General features: G+C 41.4%; 1 protein-coding gene across 1 annotated transcript in view; it reads right to left on the bottom strand.

The window, feature by feature from the left end:
- ctdp1 (CTD (carboxy-terminal domain, RNA polymerase II, polypeptide A) phosphatase, subunit 1) overlaps nucleotides 1-20,602 on the bottom strand; it is a gene marked incomplete at its 3' end in the record, with an annotated part of 92,365 nt that overhangs the window by 49,309 nt on the left and 22,454 nt on the right. Inside the window, exons 9-11 of the mRNA XM_080023917.1 lie at nucleotides 18,642-18,783; nucleotides 17,846-18,076; nucleotides 12,064-12,220 (exon numbers count right to left, since the gene is read on the bottom strand). Of these exons, the coding sequence (XP_079880043.1) occupies nucleotides 12,064-12,220; nucleotides 17,846-18,076; nucleotides 18,642-18,783 (530 nt within the window). The remainder of the gene's footprint in view (nucleotides 1-12,063; nucleotides 12,221-17,845; nucleotides 18,077-18,641; nucleotides 18,784-20,602) is intronic.

Here is a 20,602-nt window from a genome sequence, read left to right as displayed (position 1 = left end):
GACTTCTCTTTCTTGCGAGACTAGCTAAACAGAAACACTGAACCCAACCCAAAATGTTTCAGCAAGTCATGGCAACGCAACCAAGGTAAGCCTGAGAGTTATTGTTTATAAGACTTAATGAATACTAATTTTAAAAGGAATCGCTTCTAAAATTCAATGACAGGAGAATTGAATAAGCACTCAAACTTTCAAAATGAACACCTCTGAAGCCCTCCTTTGAATAACCAAGACTCAGAGAACCCAAAAGTAGGATAATACAAGGGCAATTCATTCCCCTGACGAAGTTACTCTCAGTAAAGTGTATCCTAATGTGAGAACGAGCGAGACAAAGAGGGGTAAAAAACCCAGTCAGTCATCTCTATGCTGCCAAGCTACCAGTCAGTTGGCTGAAGGTATTTCTGTCAGGCTGCCAGGTAATGTGTGCAAATTGGAAGCTGATCAGAGAGGAATATTCAGTAAACTCCAGGTTTTGCGGCTGATGATGAAGTTAAGTCTGCAAAGGGACTAGCTTGCCCAGGTTCACTGGCTATGTCACAGCGTTACATGTGGTCATTTCTGACCCGTGCATTGCAGGCACGAGCCCTCATAATGAAGTCATAGAGAAAAAATGAAGTAACCTATGACGAACTCAAAACCCATGGACAGCAGAATGTATCTTGTTACACTATTCTCTGTCGCAATGTAGCTTGAATGTTATTCTCCCTTGTAAGTCACTTTGGATAAAAGCGTCTGCTAAATGACTAAATGTAATGTATCTTGTCGTCTTGCAGACATTGTTAACAGCTAAAATAATATTGGCTTCCAACTGCTTATACAACCCTATTCTAATGACACAGTATCTATATCCATGGTACTCTTTAGATAGCAACAGGTAAATTGATAGTTTGTCAAAAAGCAAAAATATGCAACGTTTTGCCATTGGTGGTAAATCATTTAGGCAGGTAACAGATATAGAGCTGCACTCAAATGATCAAATCCAATTTGCCTGGTGTGAATCGCCTTGATGTTGGTTGTAGATCTGAGTGAAATACAAGGCAGGAAGCTGCTTAGTTTGTGTGACTTTTGACCAACACTATTTCAAACTGTCGGAATTTCATTCAGCAATCTCACAACATCTACAGTCAACGTCTATAAACTACAACTCATATCTTTATAGCGCTGCATATAAATCTGGCTAGTGGCTTTGGACTTCATACTGAATGAATATCTTGGTAGCTTCTGGGCCTGTTGCCTACCATAAATAGCCCATTCAACAAACTCTCTGGACTTTATTTATAATGAAGCCTTTGAAATTATAAGTTAACGAGAACTCTTATCGGAGCAGGGCAGCTGGGTCACTACAGGAGGATGCTTTGATGGTCTGAAAAAGGAAAGTTAAGGCTGTTATAATGAGAAGGCTGATCAAATGTTTCAACTAATTTAACTGCAACAACAAGGAACACCATCAGCAAAGGGCACTTCTTTGGACCATCTGTCATTTTGGAAGACAGCAACTGGAAATTTTGTCCGTTGCCCCTGGAATGCACAGCATGAGCAGCAATCTCACTCTTGCGTCCAGTGTGTGTGTGTGTCTGTGTGTGTGTGTGTGTGTGTGTGTGTGTGTGTGTGTGTGTGTGTGTGTGTGTGTGCGCAAACCTCTTGTTCCAAAGAAAGACCAGGATCGAACGGCAATGATATGTTTTAATGTTTGGAGTATAGGGCCAGACAGATGTTAATCATGTCGTCATCTGAACAGCCCTCATCCCCGTTTCAAGATATGCTTTTCTTGTCAATCTCTCCCATAGAAATCTCTCTGAACAGAGGAAGAATAGTCGGTGCATATAAATACATTTAACTTTCCCCTGCTGGGCATTGCAAGCACACACACTATTAGTTATTCCCATGTTGCTACTGCTGTTCTCCAGTATTCAGTGTAAGGCCATTGCAAAGACAGTTTGCCTTCACAGGGGTAAGATAAAAACACACAAATAAGCTCTGGTGTCACAAGTTGCTCTTTTGCTTTGAAAATAATTGTCAGAGACAATCCTATATTTAAGGGTTTCTACAGTAATGAGAGATGACAGAGGAGAAAGGTGAATGGATGACTTGAAGCGCAACTTATATAGACACAACATTTGAGAACAGAAAAACCAAATAACCTTTTTTTTTTTTTTTTTTTCCCCATAGCATTTTCTGAGCAGCCTTTTTTATTGTAGAGAGCAGTGCAGAGAGACAGGAAACGGGGGGGGGGGGGGTCACGCAGCAAGGGAGGGACACAAATGCAGGTCGCTGCAGGCGTTTTGCATATATGCAGGCGTGCGCTTATCCGGTTGAGCCACCAGGGGGAACCCCAGAAAAACAAAAAAAAAAAATCTTCATCAAAATCTATTTAATGGCATTACAAGTACTACTCCCTTAACAACCAAGTTCCGTTCCTTGGACCAGGACATTAAGTAAATTGTGGCCCACCACGTACTTAAGGGTCTTCGAGATTTTTTTTCCCCCGCATCATTTGAAAGTGGAGAATCAGAGCTTCCAAACAAGGTGTCACTTGTGCAAATCAAGAAAATATTTTTAAAGCTATGACTTGTTAATGACAAGGGTGTGGTAAACTGTGATTCTGAGATAATCACCTCCAAAGTTTCCCCCACACCAGGTTCATTCAGCCAGCTCCCAGAATGCAAATGGTGTTGGCGGACAAACAAAGCCTCATGGCTAATTGACATACTGCTGAATGGGCCAATCACGAACAGCTCAACAACACAACTCATTTTGCTTTTTAAAAAAAAAAAGCTTTTATTTAACAGTAAGAATATACATGTTTTATAAAAGTGCAATTGTTTTAGTGTTTGAAAGTACGGACAACACAACAAAATGTTGAGTCTATCAATATTATGAGTCTCAGAAAATCTGAAAATCTGTCACCAACCTCAACGGACTTCATTACGTCATCAACTTCGTCGGTCTCAACGACCTCTTCTTCTTGAAAATATTTTGTTTCATTGTCACATTAAGTTTGAAATCTGCTGTTTGAAATGTTCTCCAAGTCCGGAGTAATATCAGATTCAGCATCGCTGTCGATCTCTGTGTTGCTGTGGGAGAACTGACTATCATAGTGGAAAATGAAGTCTAGTACGCGCCGCTCACACTGACTTGGATCTATCGCACTGGTCAGATTAAGGTCCGAAATATGATTCAGAGCTTCCGCCACCTGCTTCGCATAATCCATAACGATACGGAGAAGAAAGTTTTAAGAATATTTAACTCCACGGTTTAACATATTTCTACTATTTATATATCAAACTCGGTTTTGAAAATACGTTGAGAGATAAAAAAAAGAAAAACACAAAGGAACACGAAAAACCTCATTTTCCTTCAAGAAAGGTTTTTTCAACTTATTTGGCTGCTCCTGGCGATTTTAGAAATGCGTGAGATGGCGAGTTTTGCTGTGGTGGGACAAAACTGGTCGATAAGCAAGGACCCGCATTATTTCACGGTAAGGTGGCGTGGCGATTGCTAACGCTAGTGTAGTGAATACTGACAGACTGTGGGAACGAGACTGACTGAGAGCGGTGATGCGCGATGAGATGCTTGACGCTGAGACACCGCGCACACAGCACGCACGCCGTGGTATTGTACGCAGCACACAATACCGTCCGAATGGTCGTTAAAAAGGTAGGTCGTTAAGTGAGGAGTACCTGTATTTACATCAACAAGCCACCATCATTTTACAAAAGATAAAAAAGAAAAAAAAAATTATATATAGTATTATAAATATAATATGATAAACATATAAATATTAAATAACAATTTTGCTGCAGACACCCTGCAATTCCTTTGGGACTGACAGGGGGCAGCAGACTGGTGTAACGTGAAGGCTTTCGTATTAAAACATTTGTAATTTGATTGTTGGTTTAAATGTATTGTAGTCAGAGTTATTGTATATTGAAAACTGTGTCTTGTAAAACTAACAAGCCATCGAAACAGTGACGCTGCTGCTGTCCGTATAGCAGCAGTGCATTCAGCAGCAGTACAGGGTAAGTGAGCAGCCACTCTCGCTTGCGAGTTAGGTGTGTAAATAGGAATAATCGTTGAATATTTGTAAAAATCTGGAGTTTATCTGGAAATGTGAGCACGACAGTAAAGCTTTGAAAAACGAAAGGAAAATAGAGAATTTGCAGCAGGTTGCAGCTGCTTTCTCTGGCATTCAAACATAGAAGGTTTAAATAAAAAAAGGGTGCGCAAGCGTTTGGTTTAAGAACTACAGAAGGTTAAATCTACTGTGGGAAAATGCAGTAATGGTATCAAAAAATGAAGAATGTTAAAAAAGCATCGCAACAGCCCTGATACAGGTAATGTGGGGTCAGTCCCAAGGAGTGTACTTCAGCAGGAATGTTGTGGGCGGATCAATAGCTTGGGGCGTAGCGAGATCTTGGGATCAGTTTGACTGATGGCTTATCCATATCCCTGGTGATCCCGGGCCTAACAAGCTAGTTCTCTGGGGGAATGGTGTGGCCACACACACTTTTTGCACTGGGAACTTCTGGTGTCTTAATCATGACCTTATTCGCGTCAGTTGTCAATCGTTCCATTAGACAAAACAATAAAGAAGGGTCTTTGAAGCTGCTGAGATCCTGCCGAGGCAGCAAAAACACAGGCTCCCATGGGTTGACTTTACAGTCCTCTTGCGCTCCAACAAATGTATTTATGGCAAATCACACAAGTCAACAAACTCTAGACCGTGACCTACCAACAGCAGACTAAAGCTCTGCACCATTAGGACTATGAGTTTATTTTTTTATTCGGGTGCAGCTAGTCTTTGGAAATGTGAATGAACTATAGACTTTCAGTGCTTCAAATGCAAACGTGTATGTGCTTTGCTTTGATTTAATTTTTAATTCCATAAAACTGTGGCTATTATGATGAGTATAATCTGATGCTCGTCATGTAATGGTTTCTATTCCAATAAGCTTAAAGTACTTACAGTGCCTGTGTTATACAGTTCATATAATTACAGTAATTATATGCAGAAATGTCACCTACGTCTGAAGTGAACCAGTGTCCAAACCTATCTAATTCAATTTTAAGTATCTGTCAAGGAGAGTAAGATGGCCCCGCAAGACAGTTAAATAATCTATAGATGTGGGTAGAAGGCAAAGAACACGCGATAATATACAGAGTTCTGTTGAACTTAGGTATAAAATCTTAAGAGCAACAAGAAACAGTTAACACACCTAGAATGATTCATCATTGGGTTCAGAACTATAAAAAAAAAACAAAAAAAACAAAACTGAGCACATATAGTATCGGGGGAAGTATGTCCATTAGCAGTGGAGATAAACATGGATGCTGACTGTTGTTATCGCACAACCGTCAATGGAAAATTGGATTTCAAAGAAAGGTCACCCAGTTAATGCGCAAGCTGTGTAAGTCTGTTACTTCTTTGCTGGGTTAGCTCTGCACATGTTGCTCCTGGAAAATCGCCACATTCCCCAATGTAACCGTTTGACATTTACAATGTCGGCCGTCTACCTGACTAAGTACTCGGCTGCAGCCAGTTAAGGCTGTTTCTTTTCGCTTTGGCCTAGAGATCTGCAATGTTTTATAATGTCACCCGGCAGCTCTTTAGACTGCAGAGGGTGAAATTTCAAATACCTCGCCTCTTAATGCTTTTGATGGTACTTCAGTAAAAAGAATGTCAATCACAATTTTTTGAGGTTTGCAAGAAGATAGCTGCCTAATTTCCTACTTCAAATTTGACGCAGCTTCACAGAATTGACAGTTCACAGGGATTTGCTTAAATTACTTTGCTCAAGAAAATTCAACGCAACTAAGCATTTCAAGTTCCCATTTACCCAAGGAACCTATTTGAAGCAAGTAGATAAGCTCAACACATGTGCACATGCACAGCAAATAGATAGGGTCTACCTAAATCAAGTAAAGATACCGTAGAATGTTCTGAATTCCACAGATTAACACAACAATGCTCATTATGAGTGCTCCATGTCAGATCGTGAGCCATCACTGGTTGGATGGAAAACGTAGACCTACAAGCCACACTCTGGCCTTTGAAAAAAGAATGAAAGTAAATGGAATGTCTACGCCTCCATGTGGCTGTATAAAGGCACAAGCATATTAATTAGTTTAAAACCGTTTAAACAAATTTATGGGCGGGAAGCTTAGTGACCCTAAGAATGCTGAGAAAAAAATAGAGAAAAGAAGGGAAGTCATTGTACCCCCAAAATGAACTACAGAATTAGCAATAATGCATTACCAATAGCGATCATACTATTGTTAAAGTACCTGTTAAGTGAAAATAATATTGTGTTCCGAGTTTGTCACACCACAGAATGTGGAGGAGGAGGAGGAGGAGGCGAAGGGGCGGAGGAAACCTGGCCTGTAATGTAACCAATTCTTATGCGGTCAAACCAACAGGACGGTTCTTTATTGTTTCGGGTCATAGGGGCGGATTTGTTTCTGACGGTTTGGGGGGGGTCAGCGGCGTGGAGAATCTCCACTGTGCGTCTTGCTGTGCTGGGTGTGAGTGCTGGGGAAACACCCGGAGGTACCCACGGGATCAGCGCCATGACTTGGCATGAGTTCACGGTCTCCCTGGACAGGCCTTTTACTCCAGGTGTTTATTCCCAAAACAGCATTTTATCCTAAACTCCGGGCTGTTAGCTTTGATTATTTAATTACTGATGCTCTGTTTCCGACGGTCCAACCTGGTGTTTATATAGTGTTAGGGGCCAATCCGAGTATGACCGATTTACGTCATCGAGTCATGATTTAGCTTACTCTAACTCCACAATTCAGTACTACATCATTCAGTCTTTTCACATGTTTTCAGCAATTACTTCTAACATGTATAATGTGTTTAGGAAACAATATCACCGAATTCCCTTTACAGAGAAATTTAATGTGTTAATATAGATACGAGATGCCCCCATGCCATAGACCTGCAACCTTCCAGTGTGTGAAGTGACTGATGATGGTTCAATTGATGGATCATCTCTCTCTCTGTAGGAGCCCACTGAGGATGGGTAATTACCCCATTAGGAGGTTAATTTCTCAGCTTGTCTGCAGACATACCTCGGCTTCCGAGGTATGTCTGCAGAGCAGGCTATTAAAGCAATGTAACCTCAACACTGTTGACATCCACAAGTGCGTGCGACATGCTCCGATTGCTTTGAAAAGTGGCGACAAAGTTGTGAGTAATCCACTTGTGTAATAGTTTACAGGCCTCCTGGCTGGTAATCATTTAAAACAAAGGGTGAATAACTCCCCACATCATTCCATCCATACCGTACAGTAAACTTAAGTGTTCTCACAGTTTCTAGGTATGGCTTTAGTGATGCATTGACAGTGACGTATCTTTTGTATTCACCAATTATTTCCCCTGCCTTTGGCATGAACAACCTATCGTACACGAGGCACTTACACAATCAAATGACGACAGAAAACCCATTTCTTGCCCAACAACTCTCTCCTGTGCCACACAACACGTTATTTCGAGATTAATAATAGAAACAAAATTTCCTGCCTGCTTCCTGCTGCAGTCATGATGACGTCTAATGGACGCAAAAAGGGAGTGATCTGGCCAACTATGAGTTGTGAGAGAAAGGGCAATATTTGCATTTCAGGATCACACTTTGAGCTGACTACAGTTTGAGTGATTGTCCGAGGATGGATCCTATAGGATCCTGTATTAGACAGTCTAAATTACCAAAATTTCTATGAAAATGAACTGCAACAGGAGGAGGTCAAATAGTAAACAGCAACTCTGCTTTAAATTCTGAGTCAAACAGTCACCTTTGTACAACATTTAATTTGTGTATTACGAGGTCTTGATCCCCAACATCCCAACATGCGAGTAAAAGAATGTGATGAAAGATATTGATGATAATATAAATAATTTGCTTGGGTAGACTCAAACCAACCAAATGACAACAAGAAAGCAACATTGTCTTTTACTTTAACAATTTGCCTCACAAGAATTTACAGCTGCTGCAATTTCAACACACTTAAAAGGCAAAGAGGCTAAAATTAGACAAAAATTCACACAGCATTTATAGGTCAGTTATTCTTTTTTTTTTTAAGTGGGAATGTGCAGCAGCCTCACTCCTTTTTCACAAGACAAAGAAAGAGGATAGAAGGTCTATTTACAGAAAACACGGCACAGCACTTTCTGAGGGAGCCACAGATATAAACCTGTTTCCACAGGATCGAGAAAAGTTGCTTTTCCACTAGACCTGTATATCGGGGTCTAAAAGCCCCCCTCTTAATAGCAGCACTCAGTCAGTCAGTGAAGGCGTAGCCAATCGTACCGATACCCGACTCATTCAATCAACAACTGACCTGACCCAATGCGCTTGCAGGCTCTATGACCTTTAGTGGACTGTCAAGGTTACTTAAGAAAAGATTTCTGCACCCTTACTTCCATGTAGAAATCAGGAAACTGAATAGGGATACTGAAGCGATAATGACGTCTTCAAACAGAAATGTGATTAAAAGGAAAAAATGGCTCCAGCTGTGTGCATGAATGGCTAAACAGCGTTTGTATAATTTCTGGACAAAAAAAATAAATAAACAAACAAAAAACAAAAAACCCTTTCAAATGAAGAAAAATAAAATACATGACCATGACTGTCCTCTCTAATGTTTATCTACAACTTTACTCTAGATATTAATAATTAGACTGGGGAGAGCATGCCGACCCTTTTGTCTGAGAGGGGTAATAATATACCAGCAGTCCCAAAAACAGCTGAGGCTGCATTACAAATGCTCGTATAATTATCCCATCTCAGTTTAAAGCTTCATGGCAACAATATCTAACAAGGAACAAGATACCAGTCAACATGGAGCTCCCAACATGGGAGAAATGAAAGAAATGTGATCACTACATTTAATTCCAGAAGCACACGTCAGCATGTGTATTTGTAGGTGTGGACTGAATTGATACAGTAACAAGTAGTGTCGAGTCAAAAGAATTCCAGCTTAAGGGTTTCCTTTGAGCGACCTATCTCCCTTTTCCATTAGTGCTGGTACAGCTGCTGTAGAATCTGAGCCGCGCGCATCCGTGTTCAGAGTACGGGTTGTGGGCACTTTTCGGACTGCTTTCCCATGACTTTGGGCAGCACATGGAGCAGCACAGGTCCTTTTTCTTCTTAATGTTAAGTGCATATCCTACTTAGAATTTACAATAAGAATAGTATAGGCAGTGTCATTGATTCACTCTAATTTCAAGAAGCTACTGTATCTGTATTCAAACGGGTATTGGAAGATGATACCCAGCTCCAGCTCAGTGGTAGGAAATGTTGACAGTTATTTATCAATGCAAATGCATTTACTGGAGCGAACTGTATATCTTGTTAGTCGGCCAGTAATTGAAACATAAATATCTTCTAACGTCACTTATCACTCATCAAGATTTTCAAGCCAGCATGCAGTCTTTCAATTGGTCCCTTTGAAAAGTTACTTTTAGAAAAAGGTAGAAATTCGTATTCATCTATTTCTCTGACACTCATGATGTCATCGGATATACTAATTTACATACACCGATCAGCCACAACATTAAAACAACTGACAGTTGAAGTGTCAATAAAATTGCTAATTTAATTAAAATGGCACTTGCCAAGGGGTGTGATATATTAGGCAGCAAGTAAACAGTCAGTTCTCGAGGCAATGTGTTGAAAGCAGAAAAAATGGGCAAGCGTAAGGATCTGAGCAACTTTAACAAAGGACCAAATTGTGATGGCCAGACGACTGGGTCAGAGCATCTCTAGAACGGCAGGTCTTGTGGGGTGTGCCGGGTATGCATTAGTTAGTACCAACCAAAGTGGTCCAAGGAAGGACAACTGGTGAACTGGCGACAGGGAAGCGGGTGTCCACGGGCTCATTGATGCACATGTTGAGTGAAGAAGTCCATCTGGTCCAATGCCACAGAACAGCTACTGTAGCACAAATTGCTGCAAAAGTTAAAGGTGGCTATGATAGGTGTCATAGCAGTGCATTGCAGCTTGCTCTATATGGGGCTGCTTAACCACAGACCGGTCATGTTCTTTTACATCATGCAGATGGCCAGGTACATGTGCAGCGTATACCTGGGAAAGAGATGGCTCCAGGATGCACTGTGGGAAGAAGGCAAGCCGGCGGAGGCAGTGTGATGCTCTGGCCAATGGTCTGCTGGGAAACCTTGGGTCCTGGCATTCATGTGGCTGTTACTTTGAAACGTACCACCTCACTAAACATTGTGACAGACCAAGTACAGCCCTTCATGGCAATGGTATTCCCTGATGGCAGTGGCCTCTTTCGGCAGGATAATGGGCCCTGCCACATTGCAAAAAGATATATTCAGGAATGGTTTGAGGAGCATGACAAAGTTCAAGGTGTTGACAAGACCTCCTTATTCCCCAGATATCAATCCAATTGAGCATCTGTGGGATGTGCTGGAACAACAAGCACGATCCATGGGCGCCCAACCTCACAACTTACTGAACTTCAGGATCTGCTGCTAAAGTCTTGGGGCCAGATACCACAGGACACCTTCAGAGGTCTTGTGGAGTGCATGCCTCAACAGGTCAGAGCTGTTTTGGCGGCACAAGGGGGACCTACACAATATTAAGCAGGTGGTTTTAACGTTGTGGCTGATCGGTGTATGTCCAATTAGAACAAACTTTAAATTTAGTAAGACATGCCCAGCGTTGAAGCTGGTTCTTCACACGCTGTTTTTAATATGCTAGTGAGCAAGTTTGCAAACATCAGTCAAGTACAATTTAAGATTTATGACTTTGGTCCATCTTTAGGAATAGTAACAATTAGCCATCTTTCCAACTAACAATCTCTGTCTAAACATACATTACCTACCTATCTAACCATCACAAACCATAAACAAACTTCACAAACAATGCACAATCACAATAAAAATGCACAGTATAAAACATACAAAAAAATATATATATAATATAAAATATATATTCCACACATGGATGGACGTCATAGTTGGTAACATCAAATTGAGATATATCTTTACCCCTCTTTTTATTAAGCCAAATATGTTGGGGCAACACCTACAGTATGCTGAGGCTCTAGATGGACCCTGCTCTGCATTAACCAACCAAACTCCCCCCCCCCCCCCCGTAGCTGGAGGCGCACAGCCTTTAGGCAGTAGCGAAATATTTCACCAAAAACACCAACAATGTGTGGGCGCTTCATAATGAACGGGTTGAAATGGCAGCGTGTTAAGAGATGTGAATATTCAAATGATACGTCTTGGATCAAAGAGTAGACCTCAAAAAGGATGTGATGTACTGATGTTTTCCGTTCAGTTTATGGGGCTTTGTATGCTTCTATGCCAGCCTCTCTGTATGTCTCTCTGGCACTGCCACATTTAGAGCCCTGGGTGATGTATAAAAAATTCACAGACAGGGTGAGCCCTGTCTGTGGACCTGTCTGTATGAGCATGTGAATGCATGGGTGTGACAATGTACAGTACAGTACAGCACATGCTCCATGTTAGTGACTGCATCTATGTGTGTGTGTGTGTGTGCATGCGTGCAATGGAACAACATAAAGTAACCAAAGAAAATAAGCCTTGGTATTCTTAAAGAACACACAAAATACTACTAATATTGTAATACGAATATACATTTTGGAATACCAATCAAGGGGGTTGCCTTTGTCCGTTTTTTGAACATGGCACAAGAAAACCATTAAGTGAAATATTACCAGTTTTACTTTGGTAATAATTATGTTTCTAAAAAGAGCGGCGGTTATTGATTAAATTAAAATAGTTTTCTCACCCCAAAACGAAACCTTTCAACACGCTGGAAGTTTCAACTATGTGGAATGTAAATCTTTAGGGAAAATGAATCGTGAAGATCGCTGAAACTCTTGTGGATAAATACATAAGGATGGGGGGGGGGGGGGGGGGGGGGGGGGAGTTTGTAGACAAAGTAATATACAATTCTTGCCAAACCTGTGATTCTATGCTACCGAATAGTGACCTTTGTGGCGCATATGCCTTTTTATACTTTCTCAAATTCCACTCAGACTGTGCTCATTTGGCAGCCCTACTCCCCTTACCTCTTTGTCCATGCTTTCCAAGTCCTCTTTGCACAGCATGTAAAGCGGCATGGTCTCCGACATGCTAGGCTGCCGCTTCCTGCGTGACGGCCCAGGCTGCTCCTCATCCTGAGTGGACCCTGTAGCCTCGTCCGGCTGACTTTTTGGAAGGGTTACCCTGGGTGCATCGACAAAACAAGTAAGTTAGGTCGAGGCAGAATTTTTCTGAAGTGCTTTATCACAAAAAGGGGTGAATTTACAAAGCTATTGCGTGGCTTTTGCAGATGGTACACCGGAGCAAATAACAGAAAAGGCAAACGTCTTATTCACAAAGTACCTGCAAACGGTGAAATGCGTAATAGCCAAACACAGTTAGAGCAACTATTACCGTCTGCAGAAACCTGATGGTAATTGCACCAGACCGAAAAAAAAAGGCAAAAAAAAAAAGCAGCAATGCGCTATCGTCTGCAGAGAGCTGGTGCAACTGAAGCGCATTTATAAGGTTTGTCAGGCCCAGATTTTCCAGTGATCTGTAAATTATATTTTGACATTATCATTATTAAAATTAAATAACGTAATCTCTAGGTAGCGGAACGCCCGGCAGTCTGTGGTTTTCACAATGCACTCCAAAAGCAACTTGTTGAAATTTTGAATATTATATTGTACAAGTAAGGCGCTACAAACGCTGACAAAACGGTTCTATAATTCCTATAAAAATGAAAAGATAACAGAAATACGATAGGAAATAGTGATAAAGTAGTCAAAACTGGCATTGAACCCCAGATGGCATCGAACCTCAGGATTATAGACAGATCCAAAATATAATAAATTAACCGTCATGATTTTTACATTGTTATGTTAAGATTCAGTTATAACTAGAATCTCACACACACACACACACACACACACACACACACACACACACACACACACACACACACACACACACACACACACACACACACACACACACACACACACACACACACACACACACACACACACACACACACACACCATAGATTTACTCATACTACTTAAATGTTTTACAGTCACTGCACATAAACCTAAGAATACTAAGTACAACCCAGGGTTCCCACCAGGTTAGACCACCATTCATGAACTTGGGGATTGATACCATCCGGCTATCCAGGGTGTGTGCCTGAGCATAAGGTGGTGTTTGATCGGTCAAGTGTATGCCAGATCATTCAGCGCCTTGTAGGTAGCATTATTTGATCAAATTTGCCTCGATAACAATAAGACAGCTATTTATCGGAGGCATAGGTACTCCTCACTTAACAGCCAAGTTCCGTTCCTAGGATCAGGTCGTTAAGCAAATTGGTCAATAAGCGAGGACCCATGATATTTCACGGTAAGGGGGCGTGGCAATTGCGAACGCTAGTGTAGTGAATACTGAAAGACTGCGAGAACGAGACAGACTGAGAACAGTGATGCGCGATGAGATGCTTGACGATGAGACGCCACTCACGCCACAGTATTGTACGCAGCTCACAATACCGACTGGTCGGAGAGCTGGTCGTAAGTCCCAATGGTCGTTAAACAGATAGGTGGTTAAATGAGGAGTACCTGTATTGAAATGAAAGGGCTGCCAAATGCTTTGCGAAATTCTGAGTTTTTAGTTTGAATGGTAAACAGTTAATAATGAATACCAACAAACGCTTATGAATCAAGCAGCATTTCTCTCGTGCATAATTTCTTTACAAGCAAGTCACAGTTGGGGAGAGAGTCTTTTAAGAATTTAGTGAGGAGGGCACTTATCCTGGAAGGGAAAAAAAAGATCTGTCTCTTGAATGGCCAGCTTCCCTGTGGAGACTGATGTGCGGCTTTGCACCCCTGACATAAAAGTAAGTCAACCAGAGAAGATAAGCTTTTCAAAATTGTTGAGTGGCTGCTGAAGTTAAAAGTCAAGGAGAATATTTAAAAAAAAGGCCCAATCAGGAGGACAACATACCATGAGTACCATTAGAACATGTTAGTTTATGACTCAGTTCTGATCAAACAGAGACTTCAGTTCTTTGGGAATAACTTATTCTTACCCAAATTCAGATGAGTAGAGCAGACACCAAATACCAATGAAATGAGATCTTAGTGATTTTGCAGCTACATTATTAACAATTATTGACGCCTAACCATTTATCCATCTGCTGAGCGCGATTATCATCTCTGCCCTGCTTGTGAAACCCAATATATTGGTGCTGTATGGTTGCCAGTTCAGTCGGCTGAGTTTTGTTTACGTTAATGTCCTAGTGCCAGGCATGGCAGTTTGTACCTGGCAACCCCCAACTCACTGAGGCAGCACTTCATAGCTAATAATTAGTTGCCCAACAGAAGGACAAATGGTTATGCATAGTGCTTGTTGATATACTGTATATTGTGAACCTCAATTAGATCGATATTTTATTAATGTTCGATATGGAAAGGTAAACATCGTTTTATTTATTTTCTAAACTACTTCAAAGTTTTCGCACAAGATTTTGTTGCTCTTTCTCTTCATTTTCTGCGGCAGCGCTCCTTCCTTGTTGTGTGAAGAGGATAATGTAGGAGCAGAGACTCCACTACTGCCGCTGAGTAGATGGCAGAGAAAGATGTGAGCAGGATCGAATTAGGTCCAAAAAGAGGACACTTCACGTCTCTCATTTGGAAATGGTTCAGTTACACAGACAGACAGACAGACAGACAGACAGACAGACAGACAGAGTCCAAGCCCCCGCGCACCCGACACACTCAGCCAACGCCGCCGCTCGCTTCCCTCTGGCCCCGAAAGGAAAAATGCTGAGATGGCGAAACAGCAGTCGCCGGGCAGACTCTCTAAAATAAGGTGGCTTTCACATCTATAGTGAGCTAAATTTGGTCTGATTCAAGAGCAACTTACTACTTTGTTGCATTTTTCATTAGGTCAGGTTAGGGTTCACATGGTTCTGTGTTAAGCGAACAAAAATGTGTAAACAAATGACACATGGTTGTGCAGGTCGTTCATCTTTCGGACAGAAAATTTCCAAGGGAAGATTAATCTTATCAGAGGTGAAGTCACCGTTTGCACTTTGCTGCACACACTAGCTGTCATCTTCCATTGTACCAGCGTCAATCACAAACACTTAAAAGCAATAACACAAGCAGCACTCTAAAAGTCCGCGCAAAACTGGAAATTAAAATTGTATAGACAGCTGTTCAACTCAGTGCAGTAAGGCTGATCAGGTGCACTGACAGCCTTTTTCCACTGTCTTCACAGACTGATCGTCCAATGGCTGGGATCTTAACTCACGACCGCCGGTCTGTTCCACGGGCGGAGTCCCGTGTGTCTGTAGAGGTGCATGGCTTTTCATTCATAAATAATTCGGCAGTCACCAGGAGTGCGTGAAATCCGTATCAGTTTTCAATTTATGTAGTGGCATATATCTGTTTTAACATGAAGCCTCGTAATACCACTGGGGTGCTGAGGAGGGACAATTTCAACACCTAATTCAGGAAAAGAAAAGAAAAACATGAATGAGGGAAAATCACTGTCACGGGGTGGTGGGTCATCTAAAGTGCCGGTTTGATCCCCGGCTCCTCCAGGTAGCCTGTTGAAGTGTCCTTGAGCAAGAAACCTAATCCCTAACTACTCCCCAGGAGCCTTGCATGGTCGCCGCCTCCATCGGTGTAGGAACTGTCAGAACTATTTCTCTTTATTTCTTTTTGAACTTTGGTATTTGAGATTTTTCTTATTTATTTTAGTTTAATGATAACTTTTTCACTGTATTATCAATTTTGGTGAATAAAGAAGAGCAAATCTTCAAGAGTTGTTTTGCAATTTTAAATATTGTAAGTTCAAATAATATGGCCCCTATCCTGCTTGCCACAGAGGCTTCTTTTATTTTTTGAGATTATTATATATTTTTAAATACCTCCAGGCAAAAAGTCTTTATTTCTTTGTGATGATTTAAATTCCTAAATAAACATTCTGGTTTATAAAATAAATCAATTTGGTCTGGTTCAGTTTTATACAGTAATATAATTTCTGAACTTTAATACGATAAATATCAAGTCTTATCGAATATCGACATAAGGCAAAAACATATTGTGACATCAAATTTAGGCAGTACTTATGCATCAAAAATAGTTCTGAGTTTAGCGTCCCTCTGCAGCCTTGCATTGAAAGCTGTTATGTTGGTACTGGACACACAGGGATGAAATTGATACTGAACTTCTTGTCTGAATTTCACCCAAAAACTTGAGTATACCCTTAAAATGTGGGCAACCTTTCGCATGACTAAACACATTGGTGGGTAATAATTGAACAAAACAGACTTCCTGATCAAATCAAGACAAACTTTAAGAATGTCCAATTATTATTATTATGTCCAACTTTCTCTGAAGCCGTTTAACATGTTTAAAACGTATCTTGTTAATGAGCGCACATGCAAAACCATCTATATCGGCTTGTTTAAAGTGTGCCGAATTTTAACATTGTTATGATTTGGAACCAAACATTGAAGAAAAGACTGTTGTCAACAAAACAAAACTTTTACAAACTACATGCACCGTAATCTAATTTCAGAATTAAAAAAGACCCACGGCATGTCCACCAAAGCGTCTCAGGCAATTATGAAGTGGTCACAATGATAGAGTAGGTGCTTTGTAACGCTGGGATTTGCTCGCCATGTGGGCTTCCAGGAGGCTTGGGCAGGTGTAAACACCGGAACCTTATGCCAAATTTTACCACTAGGTGATGGAAAATCAAATTTCACATGCGCGAGTTCCACCAGGAAGCTGTAAGCAACATGCTAAACTTTGCTCAAGCCGTCTGAGTCAGCCACACTATGGCGAGAGCAAAGGAGTGACACACAGGAGCGAGAAGACCCGTCTGCTTCTTTTAAATCAGCTGTGGGAAAATGTTGGGTTCCTGGTGAACTACGACAGCAATGGAGAGTGAGTGGTGTGTCGGCATTGTAGGGTACTATATGCATGCAGAAACAGATTGAAACACTCCTAATGCACACGTTTTGTTTTTTTTGTTGTTTTTTTTAACTATTCTACCGTATAATGACATTTAAAAGCCTAGACTTCCAGGAAAAAAACCCTGTCTTATATTCGGGTCAATATGGTTATTTGCCAGAAGGTCAAATAATGACAAATGCAGGTTACTGTAGGTTGGTTTGCATAAATCAAACCGGTAAAGGCTTGTACACCGGACCAGACTGGAAAAAACTGAAATGGACCCAACTCTAGCTCCCAGCAGGTAATATTTTTACATTTCTCTGTCTCTCTATCGCTTTAAGAGATCTAAACAACGAATGGACCAGAGGAGGTGGACTGGGAGCTAGAGGCTAATTGTACACACCTGACAGTTAGACAGGCCCCCGGTGCGGTTCAACGGAACAGTATGAACAACGCAGAGGGAAGGCTGTGGCATTTTCACTGTGTTCCATTTGAGACATTTTGTCACTCTTTGGGGAACAATTCCCAGTGCTTAGTCGTTAATGAGGAGAAAGAAAAAAAATAAAATAAAAATTAAAAAAAGGAAAAAGGGATGAGCCAGTGTCCAATCTGGTCATCTGGGATGAATAAAATTACTATTTACGCATTTAATACGAAACATAAAGAAATGTCAACGGTGCAAGCTACACTTGAATGTTGAAGGGTAGCAGCGATGTACAGACGCAGTGTGGGCGGGTGTATGGGAGTGGGAGGGGGCGGGGGTCTTCCGCGATGCCTATCATGTTTAAATTTTCAGGCCTCGAATAGTTAACTACAGTACAGAAAAAAATAAAAATATATATACATATTTGTTTTGACTCCATACCTGAGAGAAGAAGTCTCTCTGTGGTCAGAGAGCGACATGGACCCAGAGGCCTGGAGGTAAGACGGTGGACGAGAGGCATGGGGCCCCCTACGGATCAGCTTCCCTGTGACCGGGTCATAGGTCCGCACCTCCGGGGCAGGAGGTGGGGCTTTGTGGTGGATGGGAGCCAGGTGAAAGACAGGGTTGAGGAAGGCCCCCTGGCTGTCAGGTAAGGTGGCTGGGCTGTTGCTCCTGGGAAAAAAAAAGACAGATGACTTTAGTTTGATGAAGAAGGTGGATGGCTTTGTAAGCACCTGTGTTGACAAGTCAAGGAAGCTGGAACAAAAATATTGATTATATGTAAAGAACAAACTCTGATTGCAAAATATAAAGGCAAACTGGTTTATCCTTTCAGAGACAGAGTTTGTCTATTGTTTTTTTAACTTTCTAATCATGTCTGCTGTATACAGTATAATGTTTACTCTAATATCTGCTGCAACTCCAATGCCATCTGGAAGTGTAATAAAATGTAACTGTAATGTAACAAAATAACTTTTGAGAATAAAACATTTATGCAGGAAAATATGAATATGTAAATGGTTTTGTTCAATTAATTTACACAATGCTTTATACAACCCAAGCAGAAATTGATTGTTTTCCTGGATGAAGAAATATAACAGTCCCAACACACATTTGTGGATGGCAGCCTTGAATTCGTTCTTTTTCTATTTCTATTTATTTAAGTTGAGTTACAACATCGCAATTATTGTAGTTCTTGTGCTTGAGGCAGTTACAAATTTATCTGTGGGTCTCTTACCTGGGGGTTTTGGCATAGTCCTCCTTTAGGGGGTATAGCTGCTCCTCCACCCTCTCCCACCTCTCCAGACAGCTCCACAGCCAATCAGGGTTGACCACGTGAAGGTCCTTGCAGCCCTGCGCTTGGCGTACCTTCTCGGTGCCTGGGAGCGGAAGGAATTAAATGTGCTTAACACATTTTTTCTGTCCAGTCAAAAGGAAAACCAAAAGGAAACCAAACGCAGCTGTCATAGACCCCCTTTTTGATATTGATCTGACTCAGAACAGTGTTCAATCACCCAAATTGAGAATGCATAGCATCTAGACCAGACCTGGGCATTTTACTGCCCGCGGGCCAAATCCAGCCCTTAAGGAGTCGCTGTCCAGCCTGTTTGAGGACAATCATACAATACAACTGTGTTGCTTTCATTTTGAAAAGCGTGTTTTTTTTTTGTTTTTTTAATTTACATAAGTGCACACATGCGTGGGTGAACAGCTACAAGTGATGCTGGCCAACTAGCCCTCAAAATGTCAGCTCAAGCCAAAAAAAGAAAAAAATGATACTGAAAGCTGCGTATTCAACAAGACATGGACTGCTAAAAATGTATTTACAGAAGTCAAAGTTAAAGCCGTGTGCTTAGTTTGTGGTACACAGGTCGCTGTTTGAGGATAACATTTTGAATCGCCACTAGGTGACCAAACACAAGGAGAAATACAATAACTTGTTTGATCAAGAGCGCGCAGGGGAGTCGCATGCTTTGCTAGCTAAGCTGCAAAACCAACAAGGACCTTTTACTAAACTTTGCACATCCAGAGATGCAGCTGTCAAGACAAGTTATGTCATATCCCACAAAATCGTTAGAAAAAGTAAACTGTTTTCTGACGGAGAGTTTATTAAGGAGTGTTTGTTGGACTCTGCCTCACTAATATGCAGAGAGGAGGGTTGAGGACATCGCAGGAAATCTGGAGCTTCAGCTAAAGAGCAGAGCAGTCAACTTTGACTATTTTTCCCTGGCTTTGGATGAGAACTACGATGTACATGACACTGCCCAGCTACTCATCCTCTTACATGGGATAACTACAGACTTTAAAATCACGGAGGAGCTGGCAGCCATGCAGTCAATGAAAGGGACAACAACTGGGAGTGATTTGTTCACGGAGGTAAATGCATGTTTGGACAAGTTGGGACTGAAATGGGACAAGCTGGCAGGTGTGACAACAGATGGCTGTCCAAGTCTGACGGGGAAAAATGTTGGACTTTTAAGGAGAATGCAGGATAAACTGACAGAAATGAATCCTGGGCAGATATTGACATTTTTGCATTGTATTAGGAAGTGTTGTGTAAGTCAGTGTTAAAAATGAACCATGTTGTTGATGTTGTAACTAAAATTGTTAACTTCATCAGGGCAAGAGCATTGAATCACAGACAGTTGGGACTGAACTGAACATGGTGACATAAGCTACCACACAGCTGTCAGGTGGCTCAGCCTGGGCAAAGTGCTGAAAAGTGTCTGGGACCTGAGAGAAGAGATTCACGAGTTCTGTGTAAAGAAAGGAAATGCCATCCCACAGCTTTCAGATGCAGACTGGATGGCAGACCTTGGTTTTTCTGTAGATGTGGCTGAACTAATGAATGAACTAAATGTCAAACTGCAATGCAAGGGCCTTTTTGTGCATGAAATGTACAGCGCAGTGAAGGCTTTCATGACAAAGTTGCAGCTTCTCTCAAGCCAAATGGAGGAAAACATTCTCACCCACTTGCCAACAGTGAAGGAAGCCACAACATCAGCTGATCACCTCCACAGGTACACATCCATGTTAGAAGCACTGCATGGTGATTTTTCAAGGTCATTTCAACACTTTAAAACAGTTGAGAGTGAAATGCACATGGTTTCTTCTCCCTTCACCTGCAGTATGGATAATGCACCCAGTGATGTTCAGATGGAACTCATTGACCTGTAGTCTGACACATTTCTGGCAGAG

This window comes from Zeus faber (assembly GCF_960531495.2).
Source record: "Zeus faber genome assembly, chromosome: 1".
In the NCBI taxonomy this organism is placed as follows: Eukaryota; Metazoa; Chordata; class Actinopteri; order Zeiformes; family Zeidae; genus Zeus; species Zeus faber.
Note: the sequence above shows the minus strand (reverse complement) of the source record. Positions and strands in the feature narration are given on the sequence as shown.